The 11,861-nt window shown below is 38.3% G+C and overlaps 1 protein-coding gene across 1 annotated transcript; it reads left to right on the top strand.

Annotated features, from left to right (window-relative positions):
* The first annotated feature begins 232 nt into the window (after window positions 1–232).
* LOC104588077 (endoglucanase 3-like) lies at window positions 233–3,842 on the top strand. The gene is made up of 6 exons (XM_010245895.3): window positions 233–559; window positions 1,215–1,718; window positions 2,178–2,327; window positions 2,424–2,535; window positions 2,764–2,927; window positions 3,192–3,842. The coding sequence occupies exons 1-6, from the start codon at window positions 359–361 to the stop codon at window positions 3,522–3,524; spliced, it is 1,464 nt and encodes a 487-aa protein (XP_010244197.1). The 5' UTR covers window positions 233–358; the 3' UTR covers window positions 3,525–3,842.
* Window positions 3,843–11,861: the final 8,019 nt, after the last annotated feature.

Genomic DNA, 11,861 nt, shown 5'->3' with positions numbered 1-11,861 from the left:
ACCTCGGATATAAATAATTTCCTACGCCCAATACAGTTCTCACCGTCCGATACTGGTGGGGACCACATCAGATGCAACTTGATCCGGATCAGACGATAAAGAATGATGAACACATCTTTTGGTTCAATGTATCTCATACACAAGGATCGGTGGTTCTGTTAGGTCTTGACCACTGACGTGCAAAACCCTTTTTCAGTTTCTATGAATCCTGCATGAGAAAAGAAAGATGAGAAGAAAAAAAGCCTAATTTTGCGGTGAAGTCAGGGATATGGGGTTCTTCACTAGTCACTACTATATATACAGACGTTGTGGTTCTCTATCAGAATGTGCATAAACTGCTATAGCTTTTCGAATCTCAATGGCATTGAGAAAGGCAGCTTCTCTCTGTTTCTTCTTTTCCCTTGTGTTCTTGGTTTGTGTCCATGGGCACCCAAATTACAGGGATGCCTTAACAAAGTCACTCTTGTTCTTTGAAGGACAGAGGTCTGGGAGGCTCCCCTCCAGCCAAAGAATGAAATGGAGATCCAACTCTGCACTTTCTGATGGCTCAGCTGCCCAAGTATGTAGCTATCATGTAACTCTGTGTCATTTTTCTTCATGGGGTTAAGTTGTTTTCCTTTGAAGTGCTTTTTGTTAATGTTTTCTGTTTTGTCACTTTGTGCTTTAAGGGGGTTGTGTGGCCCATGAAGCTCTAACTAGATCATGAACAGCTAGGGATTAAAGGGTTGAGTTTGTATTTATATCTTTCAACATAAGCAAGCTATCTGGGTTATGGAGCTCAGCAAGCTTTTGGGCTCGGTTTTAATCTAGTGCCACTGGGTTATTGCAAGACTCACAGCCCTTAAGCCCGCCAACCCTAAGATGACTAGACAAGCTAGGATGCAAATGGGTCGGATTCAAACTCGGTTGAGGTTGAAGTAGTAGGGTCAGTGTAGGTTTACCATTTAACCCGATCTATTGACATCCCTAAACAAAGCACTAATTGGCTCCCTAGATCAATGATCTGGTACTATTTTCCCCTAAAAGGAATACTCAAGGCAAAAACAAAGAGAAAAGACACATTATAAGACAAGGCAACTATGACGCTTCTTTATATCCAAACATAACAGAAGTGCTAATGGATTTTTACTTGTGGTCAAAAGCGAGGGATGTTGTAAAAAGAAAGCAAATTATGTGTCCCTACCAAGTACCAACGAATAAGCTTGTATCTGCAGGTGGACCTATCAGGCGGCTACTATGACGCCGGCGACAATGTAAAGTTCAACTTTCCGATGGCATTCACCACCACAATGTTGTCATGGGGGGCGCTGGAGTATGCCAGACCCATGGGTTCCGAGTTGGCCAATGCAAGAGCTGCCATCCGATGGGCCACAGACTACCTTCTCAAGTGCGCCACAGCAACCCCCGGCAAGCTTTATGTAGGCGTTGGTGACCCCAATGCCGATCACAAGTGCTGGGAGCGGCCCGAGGACATGGACACAGTCCGCACTGTCTACTCTGTGTCGCAGAGCAACCCTGGCTCTGATGTGGCTGGGGAGACTGCAGCCGCACTAGCGGCTGCATCCTTGGTTTTCCGGAAGGTTGATCCGGTGTACTCAAAGAGGCTCCTATCAACAGCCAAGAAAGTGATGCAGTTCGCTATGAATTACAGAGGGGCTTATAGTGACTCCCTTGGGTCAGCTGTCTGCCCTTTCTATTGTTCATATTCGGGATATAAGGTAAGAGTTCTTATTTGAAGATTAAACCAGTGCTTTCAGGCTTGGACCAGACTAGATGGTTGAACCAGTGACCGTGACCTTTTTTATGACTTTCACGGTCTGAATGAGCTAACCAACCTTAAAGGATTAGAATGACATGGTTTCTAGTCATTGTTCCTCCAGTCCAGAATAAGAGCTGTGGGATCAAGCCCGTTGAAGTGTCAAGAATGGGCTAGAAACAAAATGAACATGTCAGTGTGTCATACACACATGGACCCATTTAGGACCCACATCTCATATATATGCCATGTTCTGCCCAGCCCACTTTATTTCTAGCCCATCCGAATTCTACGTCAGTGTCACACACCTGGCTTGCAGCTCAAAAAACCCCCCCAAAAAAAAAAAATTTCAGAGCTTGTATAAAATCTTGATTGTTCTATGTTGATCAGTTAATAAGATCAACTAATTCTGTTTTAACAGGATGAACTTCTATGGGGAGCTTCATGGCTTCTCAGAGCCACAAACGATGTTACCTACTTCAACTTCTTGAAATCGCTTGGAGCCGATGACTCGACTGACATTTTTAGCTGGGATAACAAATTCGCGGGTGCCCGTGTTCTTCTATCAAGGGTACAATGGGAAATAAATTTGTTCATTTTGATGGTAAATGAACACTAGGGCATTCAAGTAATCTTAACATTATTCTTTTTACTGTGAATTGTGTAGCGAGCTTTGCTGAGCAAGGACATGTCCTATGATCGATTCAGACAACAAGCTGAAGATTTTATGTGCCGAATTCTACCCAACTCTCCCTCTTCAAGTACAACATACACACCAGGTGAGTTTGGTTCCTATGAAAGGAAGAAGAACTAAGAAACAACTTTATCCAAATGGGCCGAGCAAGATTACATGATTTGGGTCATGATCAAAATGGGGGTCCAACACCCATTAACTCAATAAAGAATACCCACTGGTTTAGCCCAAGCCTTTGAAATGGGTTTTCACTTTTGGAGCTGTTGTTTCTGTTTTATGCTTTACCAACCATGTCCACCTTATTAAAACGCAGGTGGTATGATGTTCAAGCTGGGCTCCAGCAATCTCCAATATGTTACTTCCATTTCCTTCTTGCTCAATACATATGCCAAGTACATGTCATCCAGCAGCCATACCTTCAATTGTGGGAGCACCTTGGTCAAGTCAAGCAGCTTGAGAAGCCTAGCAAAGAGACAGGCAAGTTATTGATCTATGGGAAACGCAAGACTTGAATCCGACCGGATGGTTGAACCGGTGACTTGATGACCCAATGGACCAAATTCGGTGACCCGGTAATCTTATTGGGTTATGGTTAAATGATGGTTTTATGGGATTAATTGGCTAATTACCCGATTAACCGACAAAACCTGATCCGGTGAACATTCTGGTCTTATGTCCGGTCCGAGTCTTATGAGAGAATTCTCTTTTTTGATGGATGGTTTTACGTGACAATTTTTTCAGGTGGACTACATTCTTGGGGCGAACCCACTGAACATGTCTTACATGGTGAGCTATGGAGCAAAGTTCCCCAAGAGAATTCACCACAGAGGGTCCTCCTTGCCCTCCTTGGCAGTTCACCCACTGTCCATAGGCTGCGATGGCGGTTTTCAACCCTATTACTACTCACAAAACCCTAACCCTAACTCCTTAACCGGTGCTGTTGTTGGTGGCCCAAATCAGAATGATGCCTACACGGATGACCGAACCGATTACAGCCATTCAGAACCGGCCACCTACATCAATGGTGCACTGGTCGGACCTCTAGCTTCCTTTGCAGGGAGCTACAACAAATGATGAGCCGTTCCAGGGATGATATATTGGCTTGAGTATTTCATCCATCTCTCTCTCATGTAATCATTCTCAGTAACAGCTGTAGTTAGGCGCCCAAGAATGAGCCCGGGCTATATATATGAAGTAGGATGTGATTTAGATTTATAACTACCCAACCAAGAAGATAGTCTCTGTTTGTCTGCAGTGCAAATTCTGAATCGGATACAAATTTTGCAACCGATTCAGTTTTGCATTCGTTTGTTGTAACCATGAATTACATTCTTACCTGATACACATCTTGTACTTTTTTACATTTCAAAAACTGATGTGAAATTTGTACAACTTGACCATGTCATCTTGCTTCCTACCTGATTCACAAATGGGGATGGCAATTTTGCTTCCTACCTGACTCACAAATGGGGATGACAAATTTTCCTTGTCTCTGACCTACAATGGGTCGGGGACAAGGAGTGAAGTCAACCCTGATTGTATATATTACATATTATCTGTATTAAATATTATATATATTTAAAATATATATATATATTAAAATATTATTTTTTTTAAGTTTTACTTTATTTTAAATAAATCTATATTCTAAAAAACTTTTAATTAAAATATTTTGGGGATTTAGGTCATTGATGGAAAACGGTATCAATTAACAGAGCTCCCATCCGGATCCAATTGATTGGACTTTGATTATCACTGGTTATTTGACATTATACCTGGCATGGTTCTGTTATTTTCCATCTTTTCTGAGAATAGTTATGTGGGAATACGTAAACCCAGAAAATTATTAGAAATTTAGAACCAACCCCTAAAATAATTACCCCCAGGGGGATCCCTGATGTTATGAACTTTGTTAATATTTTGGCTTTATAATAATTTTTTTTTTATCTTTCAGAAAAACACCCATAAAATGATTGGGATTAGAGATGTGGTATGTTTATATCTAGCTTGTATTTGTAGGTCAGAAACTTGGATAGCTGGATGTCTTGGATAGCTGGATCATTTATGTATAACCAAAAGAGTTTGTCTTACCGGTTACCAGTAGTCATGGTTTCCTGGACAATTCTAACAAAAAAATGGTTCACCATTAATATTCACTAATAAGTACGGGAATGGATAGGAGGATGTGCGTGTGAGGCGCTAATGAGGCGCCAGGTGTGAGTAACAGATCCGGTCTCTCGTGAGAACTGCTGCCAATCTCTGCAACAAAATCACATAGCTGCTTTAATTAGTTATGTATGGCTGACTTAATTACTTCTCTCCAACCAACTGTCTAAACCAACCATAGCTTGAAAAAGACTCTTCATGGCGTCGTCGTAACCTGCTATCCTCCTCTCATCAGTCATTCTCCAAACTTTTTCCATCTCCTACTACAGATAAGACTGGTAGGTAGGATTACAATTTTGTAGGAATTTTTCGATATTTGACCAGTGGGACCTAGGGTTCGGGTTTTGTCGTTAGAGTGCCTTGGTATAAGAACCATTTATTATATTTAATATAGGTATCACTCCGATTATCTGATTATAAGTTCATGTATACATTATTAATATTAAAATGGAAAACCTATCGTTGAAAAACATGATATTGGACCTCCCTCTTTAATAAAAACCATTTGCCTCATTTCTAGTAATAGTTGATTTGTTTAGAGGTGTTTTGTGATGTAGTTGAAAAATTGGTAGGACATTCTGGCAGGGATTAATCTACACTATATTGCTATTTATATTTGTTTTAAATTGCAGACAAAATTATGTGGATTAAAACTGTTTATACTTACATTGGGTGTTCTGCAAGTGTAGTGTGGATTTCTTCACATCATACATAATGATTCTATACATTTCGTGTATAATTTGTGAAATAATTTATACAATCAATCATGTAGTGATGCAAACGGATCGAATTCGAATTCAAATCAAGGTATATATCTGAATCCGATTTTAAGATCCCATTGGATCTCACAAATGGTAATTCAATTTCAAATCCGTTAAGGATGTTAGATATCTGAATCTAATCCGATCCAGTTCAAATCAAGAAAAAATTTAATAAATTATTGAAAGAAAAAACAAAAATGTTTATATAAAAAAAAAAAAAACAAAAAATATAAGTTTCTTCTCAACTATTTTCATCATATAAATTAATATATACGTATCTTTTTATAAAATTTTTACAAAAAATGCAATATAAACATATATATACATAAATATATTAATATATACTTGTATTTTTATAAGTAAATGTGTTTATAAATATATACATATATTGGTTGGATTGGATCAGACCCTGTCAAATTGGATAGGGGCAATCCAAATTCCAATTGGATTCGATCCAAAAATCTGATAAAGGGTTATTCGAATCTTACAAAAATACAATCGGATTCGGATTGGATGGTCAAATCCATTTGCACCCATACGATCATGAATGAAAAAAAACCATAGTTTAAGCCAAAAATAATTTGAAATAATAATGGATAAAAAAAAACACCAATATGTAATTACTAATAAATATAAAAACAAATATATTTATCATCATGACATTACCTTCAATAATAAATAGTTAAAAAATAGTTTCAATATAAATTAAATATATTAAAATATTAAATAAAATGAGGGTAGTTGGACTAGTGTTAATGCACCTACATTATTTTGAATCTTTCCCACAAACTGACCCCACAAAGAAAAACACCACATTATCGTGGACAGGACCAAAACGGTCCCATCCGTGATATTTTCACACTACCAAACACCCTCCTAATTTCTTCTAATATCATAATCAATTGCTATTAAATATAGCAAATGGCCATGCTAGGAATCCTCTCTTGGGGGGCCGAATTATATGTCTACTTACCCACACATGCTACTGAAAAACACATGTTGGGTATTGAATTTATGTTGTCATAACAGTAAAGAGAGCAAATGGAATTTATCGGTAATCGCTTTCCAAACCAAACTTGTAGTGATGTAAAGTTGTTGCAAGAACTTGAAATTAGGAATTGCAGGAAGATGGAGGGTTGGGTCATGCCACTTTGTCACTCTCCTTAAAACCGTATTTGCCCCCTATGGTGCAGCTGGGTGATCGCAAACCGGTCGCCAAGATAAAACAGCCCACAGGCCATTGGTAGGCGTGCACTCGCTTACCAGACCTTTGCGAACCACAGAAGATTGATGCTCAGATTTCTCAGAGAAAACAAGAATGTCGAAAAATCGTGTGTGTACCAGCACTCTTCTTATAGAGTGCTCTCAGACCCGAATGGACATAGATGTGTCCTTTCAGACAAGAGACTCTTCAAAACAGTGCACCTGTTTCAAGAAACACGAGGAAGAAGAGAAACAAAAAAGAAAACGTTTTAATTTGAAATTAAATTCGAAATTGAAAAGACTCAAATTTGAAAAGAAAATGTATAAATCGGTTAGACAAAAAAAATTCGGTGCATTGCGTATACATGCACACACACCCACACCCACACCCACGCCTACACCCCGACCCGGCCCAACTCGGCTCGGTGCGCGCATGAGAAAAGCACCCCCAACCCCCTCACATGCATGGAATATCTATAGACCTCTCCTCTTATGGGTCTCTACCCCATAGAGGGAGCAAGACTATAAATATACTCCACTTCCACTCCTTTCCCAAACAATGTGGGACAAGGAGTCATTTAAGGGTGGGAAGAGGAAAGGACAAAAAACAAGAGAGGGAGGAGAGAGATTCTTGTAAATTTGAATCTCCCTCCAACAATCCCCCACAAGATTCAAAATTACAAGAAGACCGAACAGTCTGAGCATCGCGGCGAGAAAAGTATTCAGGGTGATGTCTTTTGGACTTCAATCAACACTTAGGTATGACAGGCTATGTTATAGAGTGCATGTGGAGTCAGACTCCTTAAACCTTTCCTCCTTATCGTAACTAGCTAACCGGCCAACCAACTCAACTCACTAGTTCTTTAGTGGTTCTTTTGTTTTGGAACATTTAGGCCTTGTTTCCCTCTTGGAATCATGAGTGTTTTAGAGAGTCAGCCCTAGATCTCTCATTGAAGCAACCACACTTCACACTATTCCTAACTGAATAAGAGCCTCATGCACATCCTCCTCATTCTGCAATGAGAACTATCTTACCTCGACATCTAAAATGGGACATAAATGATAGTGCTTTCCCAAGTCATCTAGCGACTCGTTTTTACCCATTCAACCTAATTCCAGGGATCTCCTTTCACATAGGTTGGGTGTCCGTCACTAATGACTTTGTAACGGGCTTCAACCCCATTCCTACCGATGCCTCATAAACCACTTTAGAAGTTTGTGGTTTGGTTAACGAGTTTGTAAGGTTCTTTTCAGACCTTACAAAATCCAGAGCGATTGTACCTTCACTGAGGTATTGTCTTACAAGGTTTTGCCTTAAGCGGATGTGCCTTCTTTTACTATTGTACGTCTGGTTCTTGGCTCTGGCTATCACTGCTTGGCTATCACAATGGAGAGATATGGATGAACTAGTCGCGGCCAAAGTGGTATATCTGCCAGCAAGTTCCTTAGCCACTCTTTCTCGAACCCCACCAATTCTAGTGCAATGAACTCGGCCTCCATTATTGAACTTGTATTACATGACTGCTTTACCGATTTCCATGATACTGCTCCTCTACCTAGAGTAAATACATATCCACTAGTGGAAGTACTATCCTTTGAATATAAAATCCAATTCGCATCAGTAAAATCTTCTAAAACAGGAGGAAAACCTTAGTAATGTAAACCAAAGTTTATGGGTCCTTTTAAATATTTTAATAATCTTACTAAAGCTTCCCAATGTTCATTCCTGAGATTATGAGTATGCTGACTTAATTTTCCCACAGCTATAGCTATGTCTGGTCTTGTACAGTTCATTAAGTAAGATACAGATCCAATTATACTTGCATACTCCTTTTGTGAAATAGATTCTCCTACATGTTTCTTTAAGTGAATGCTACATTCAAGAGGTGTTTTAATCGGTTTCCAATCATAGTGTCCAAATTTCCTAAGAATACTCTCTACATAATGTGATTGGGAGAGAATATAGCTTCCTTGTTCTTTATGGATTTTAATCCCCAATATTACATCAGCCTCACCCAAGTCTTTGATATCAAATTTGGACATTAGAAATTGTTTTGTTTCTTTTACTACCTCTAGACTAGTTCTCATTATTAGCATATCATCAACATATAAATAGATCATGACTCTTGTATTATTTTCAAATTTTCAATAGATACATTTATCAGAATAATTTCTGCTCTATCCATTAGTTGCTAACACATTATCGAATTTTTCAAGCCATTGTTTGAGAGCTTGTTTTAAGCCATACAAAGACTTAATTAATTTACATACTTTATTTTCTTGTCCTAACATTGTGAAGCCTTTATGTTGCCTAATGTAAATTTCTTCTTCTAATTCCCCATTTAAGAAAGCTCTTTTCACATCCATTTGATGAACTACCAACTTGTAAATGGATGCTATAGCAATGAAAACCCTAATTGTTGTTAATTTTGCAACCGAGGAGTAAGTGTCAAAGAAGTCTATATCTTTCTTTTGTCTGAACCCCTTAGCAACTAATTTGGCTTTGAATTTGTCTATTGTGCCATTTGGTTTTATTTTTTTCTTAAAGATCCACTTACAATCTAGTGCCTTAATTCTAGGTGGGAGATCTACAAGTTCCTAAGTATGATTAGTGACTAAAGAGTCTATTTCACTTTTTATGGTTTCTTTCCAAAAAACTGCATCAGGTGAAATTACAGCTTCCTGATAGGTTATTAGGTCCTTGTCCACCAGAAATGTAAACATTCCGTCACCCAAGTTTGTTTCTCTTCTTTGTCTTTTACTTCTCCTTAAGTCTGGGTCTTGCCTAAGTGAAGTACTGATTCCTTGAGCACTCACTTGTTTTTGGTTTCTACTTGGTTTTGGGAAGGTTCCCTATTTAATGTTTATATTCTCCAATGGAAGATGTGCTCAAAGAACTCTACATCTCGGGACTTTATTATTGTGTTATTTTCAACAACATTTTCAATTTTTAATTACAAGGAACCGATAAGTCGCACTGTTTTGTGCATAGCCAATGAACACATAGTCATAGGTTTTCGATCCTAATTTAGGTTATGCACTGTTTTGTGCATAGCCAATACCACTCAAGAAGAAATGACAAATACCCTTTGAACTTTTAGGTTCGAGTATTCCAACCTTTGCTAAGCAGCCCCAAACTTTTAGATAGTTCAAACTAGGTTTTCTATTATGCCAAAGTTCAAAGGGTATTTGTCATTTCTTCTTGAGTGGTATTCTATTATATAGGTGACAAGCCGTTAGGATTGCTTCCCCCCACAACTTTAGAGGTGCAGCTGAACTAATTAGCATTGCATTCATCACTTCTTTTAGTGTTCTGTTAAGTCTTTCTGCAAATTCATTAGATTCAGGTTAATAGGGAGCTGTGGTTTCATGTATGATTCCATTTTCTTCAAAGAATTTTCTAATGGTTTGTCCATCATACTCAGTTCCTCTATCTGTTCTAAGTCCTTTTATTTTCTTTCCTAACTGATTTTCTACTTTAGTTTTGTAGTTTATGAAAGCTTGATCAGCGTCATCTTTTGATCTAAGTAGAACTACTTTTTCATATCTAGAGAAATCATTTGTAAAGGTTATATAGTATCTTTTTTCTCCTCTAGCTTCATGACATTTAAGGTCTCCTAGATCATTGTGTATAAGTTGTAACAATTCAGCTTCTCTTTGTACACTTTTATGAGGTTTTTTAATAAATTTTGCTTCTACACGTACTTGGCATTTTTCTTTTTTAAAATTAATAGGAACATTCAAAACTCCTAATTTACATAAATGTTTTAAATAAGGAGCACTACGATGTCCTAGTTTAGCATGCCAAATATCAAAAGATTCAACAATATAAGCAAAAGAAGAAGCAATTTTATTCATAATAATATCAGAAACATTCAGTACAAACAATCCTCCTATATTTTATTCTTTTCCAATAAATACATTATTTTTATTCAACACGACCTTGTTTGCTTCAAATGTGAGTTTCAGTCCCACTTTGTTGAGGAGTGCTCCTGATACCAATTTCCTTCAGATCTCCAGCACATGCAGCACATCATTTAGCATTACAATTTTTCCTGAAGTTAGTTTCAGGAGCACATTTCCTTTGCCGATGACCTTCGAAGTTTGTGAGCTTCCCATGAAGACTTGCTCTCCTTCAGTCTGAGTTGTATACTCATAGAAGGAATTGCGGTCCCCACAGATGTGCTTGGTAGCACCAGTGTCCAGTACCCACTCCTTCGACTTATCAACTAAGTTTACCTCAATTACCATGACTGCGAAAACATCCTCAGTCAAATTGACTTTCAGTTATCCACAGTCCTTTCGGTACCGACAGTCCTTCTTGTAATGTCCGGATTTGCCACATACATAGCAATTTCCTTTCTTTTGTTACTTCTTGAATTTTTCGTCATTTTTTACATTCAAGTTCTTTTTGAATTTTGTAGTCTTTTCCTCCACCAGATTGGTTTTGGAAAACTGGTCCTCATTTTTTTTCTGTTCTTTTCTTCAATCTTAATTCGGACCACTACTTGGTCCAAAGTAGTGTCCTTCCTCTTGTGCTTCATACTGGTCTTGAAATCATTCCATGTATGTGGCAGTTTTTCTATGAGAGAACTGACAACGAATTCATCTGGCAGTACCATGCTTTCCTTTGCCAGTTCCCCTACAAGAACCTGGAATTCATCTATTTGGGTAGACACGTCCATGTCTTCTTTCATAATGAAGTATAGGAAGTTGGCAATGACATATTTCTTGTTTCTGACATTTTCTAGAGCATACTTAGTGTCCAATGCATTCCAGATTTCATAGACCTAATTGTAGGAAGAGTAAACATTGTACACTCATTAGACAAGCAGTTTAGGATATGGTTGGTGCGGAGGTGGTTGATTGTAGTTTAGTGTTCCACAAAAACAAAACGGGCTGGTTCTCCATGTTTGATGGGTTGGGTTCGACCAAAACAAAGGGTACCCCTAACTGTTCTAAGGCAAACAACAGGCATTGTCTCCAACGCTTGTAGTTGGTTCCATTGAATGATTCAATCTTAGAAAAGTCGGGAACTATTAATAGTATTCGGTTTCTCATGAAGGGGTTAGCAGTGATAGGTTCCATAAATACGGTTTTAAGAATGTTATAATAATAGTAAAGAGAGCAGATGGAACTTATCGGTAATCGCTTTCCAAACCGAAGTTGCAGTGATGTGAAGTTGTTGTAGGAACTCGAAACTGGGAATTGTAGGAAGATGGAGGGCTGAGTCGTGATACTTAGTCACTCTCCTTAAAACCGTATTTTCCCCCTATGATGC

The sequence above is a fragment of the Nelumbo nucifera genome, chromosome 1, assembly GCF_055504915.1.
Source record: "Nelumbo nucifera cultivar China Antique chromosome 1, China Antique-T2T, whole genome shotgun sequence".
Taxonomy (NCBI): domain Eukaryota; kingdom Viridiplantae; phylum Streptophyta; class Magnoliopsida; order Proteales; family Nelumbonaceae; genus Nelumbo; species Nelumbo nucifera.
Note: the sequence above shows the minus strand (reverse complement) of the source record. Positions and strands in the feature narration are given on the sequence as shown.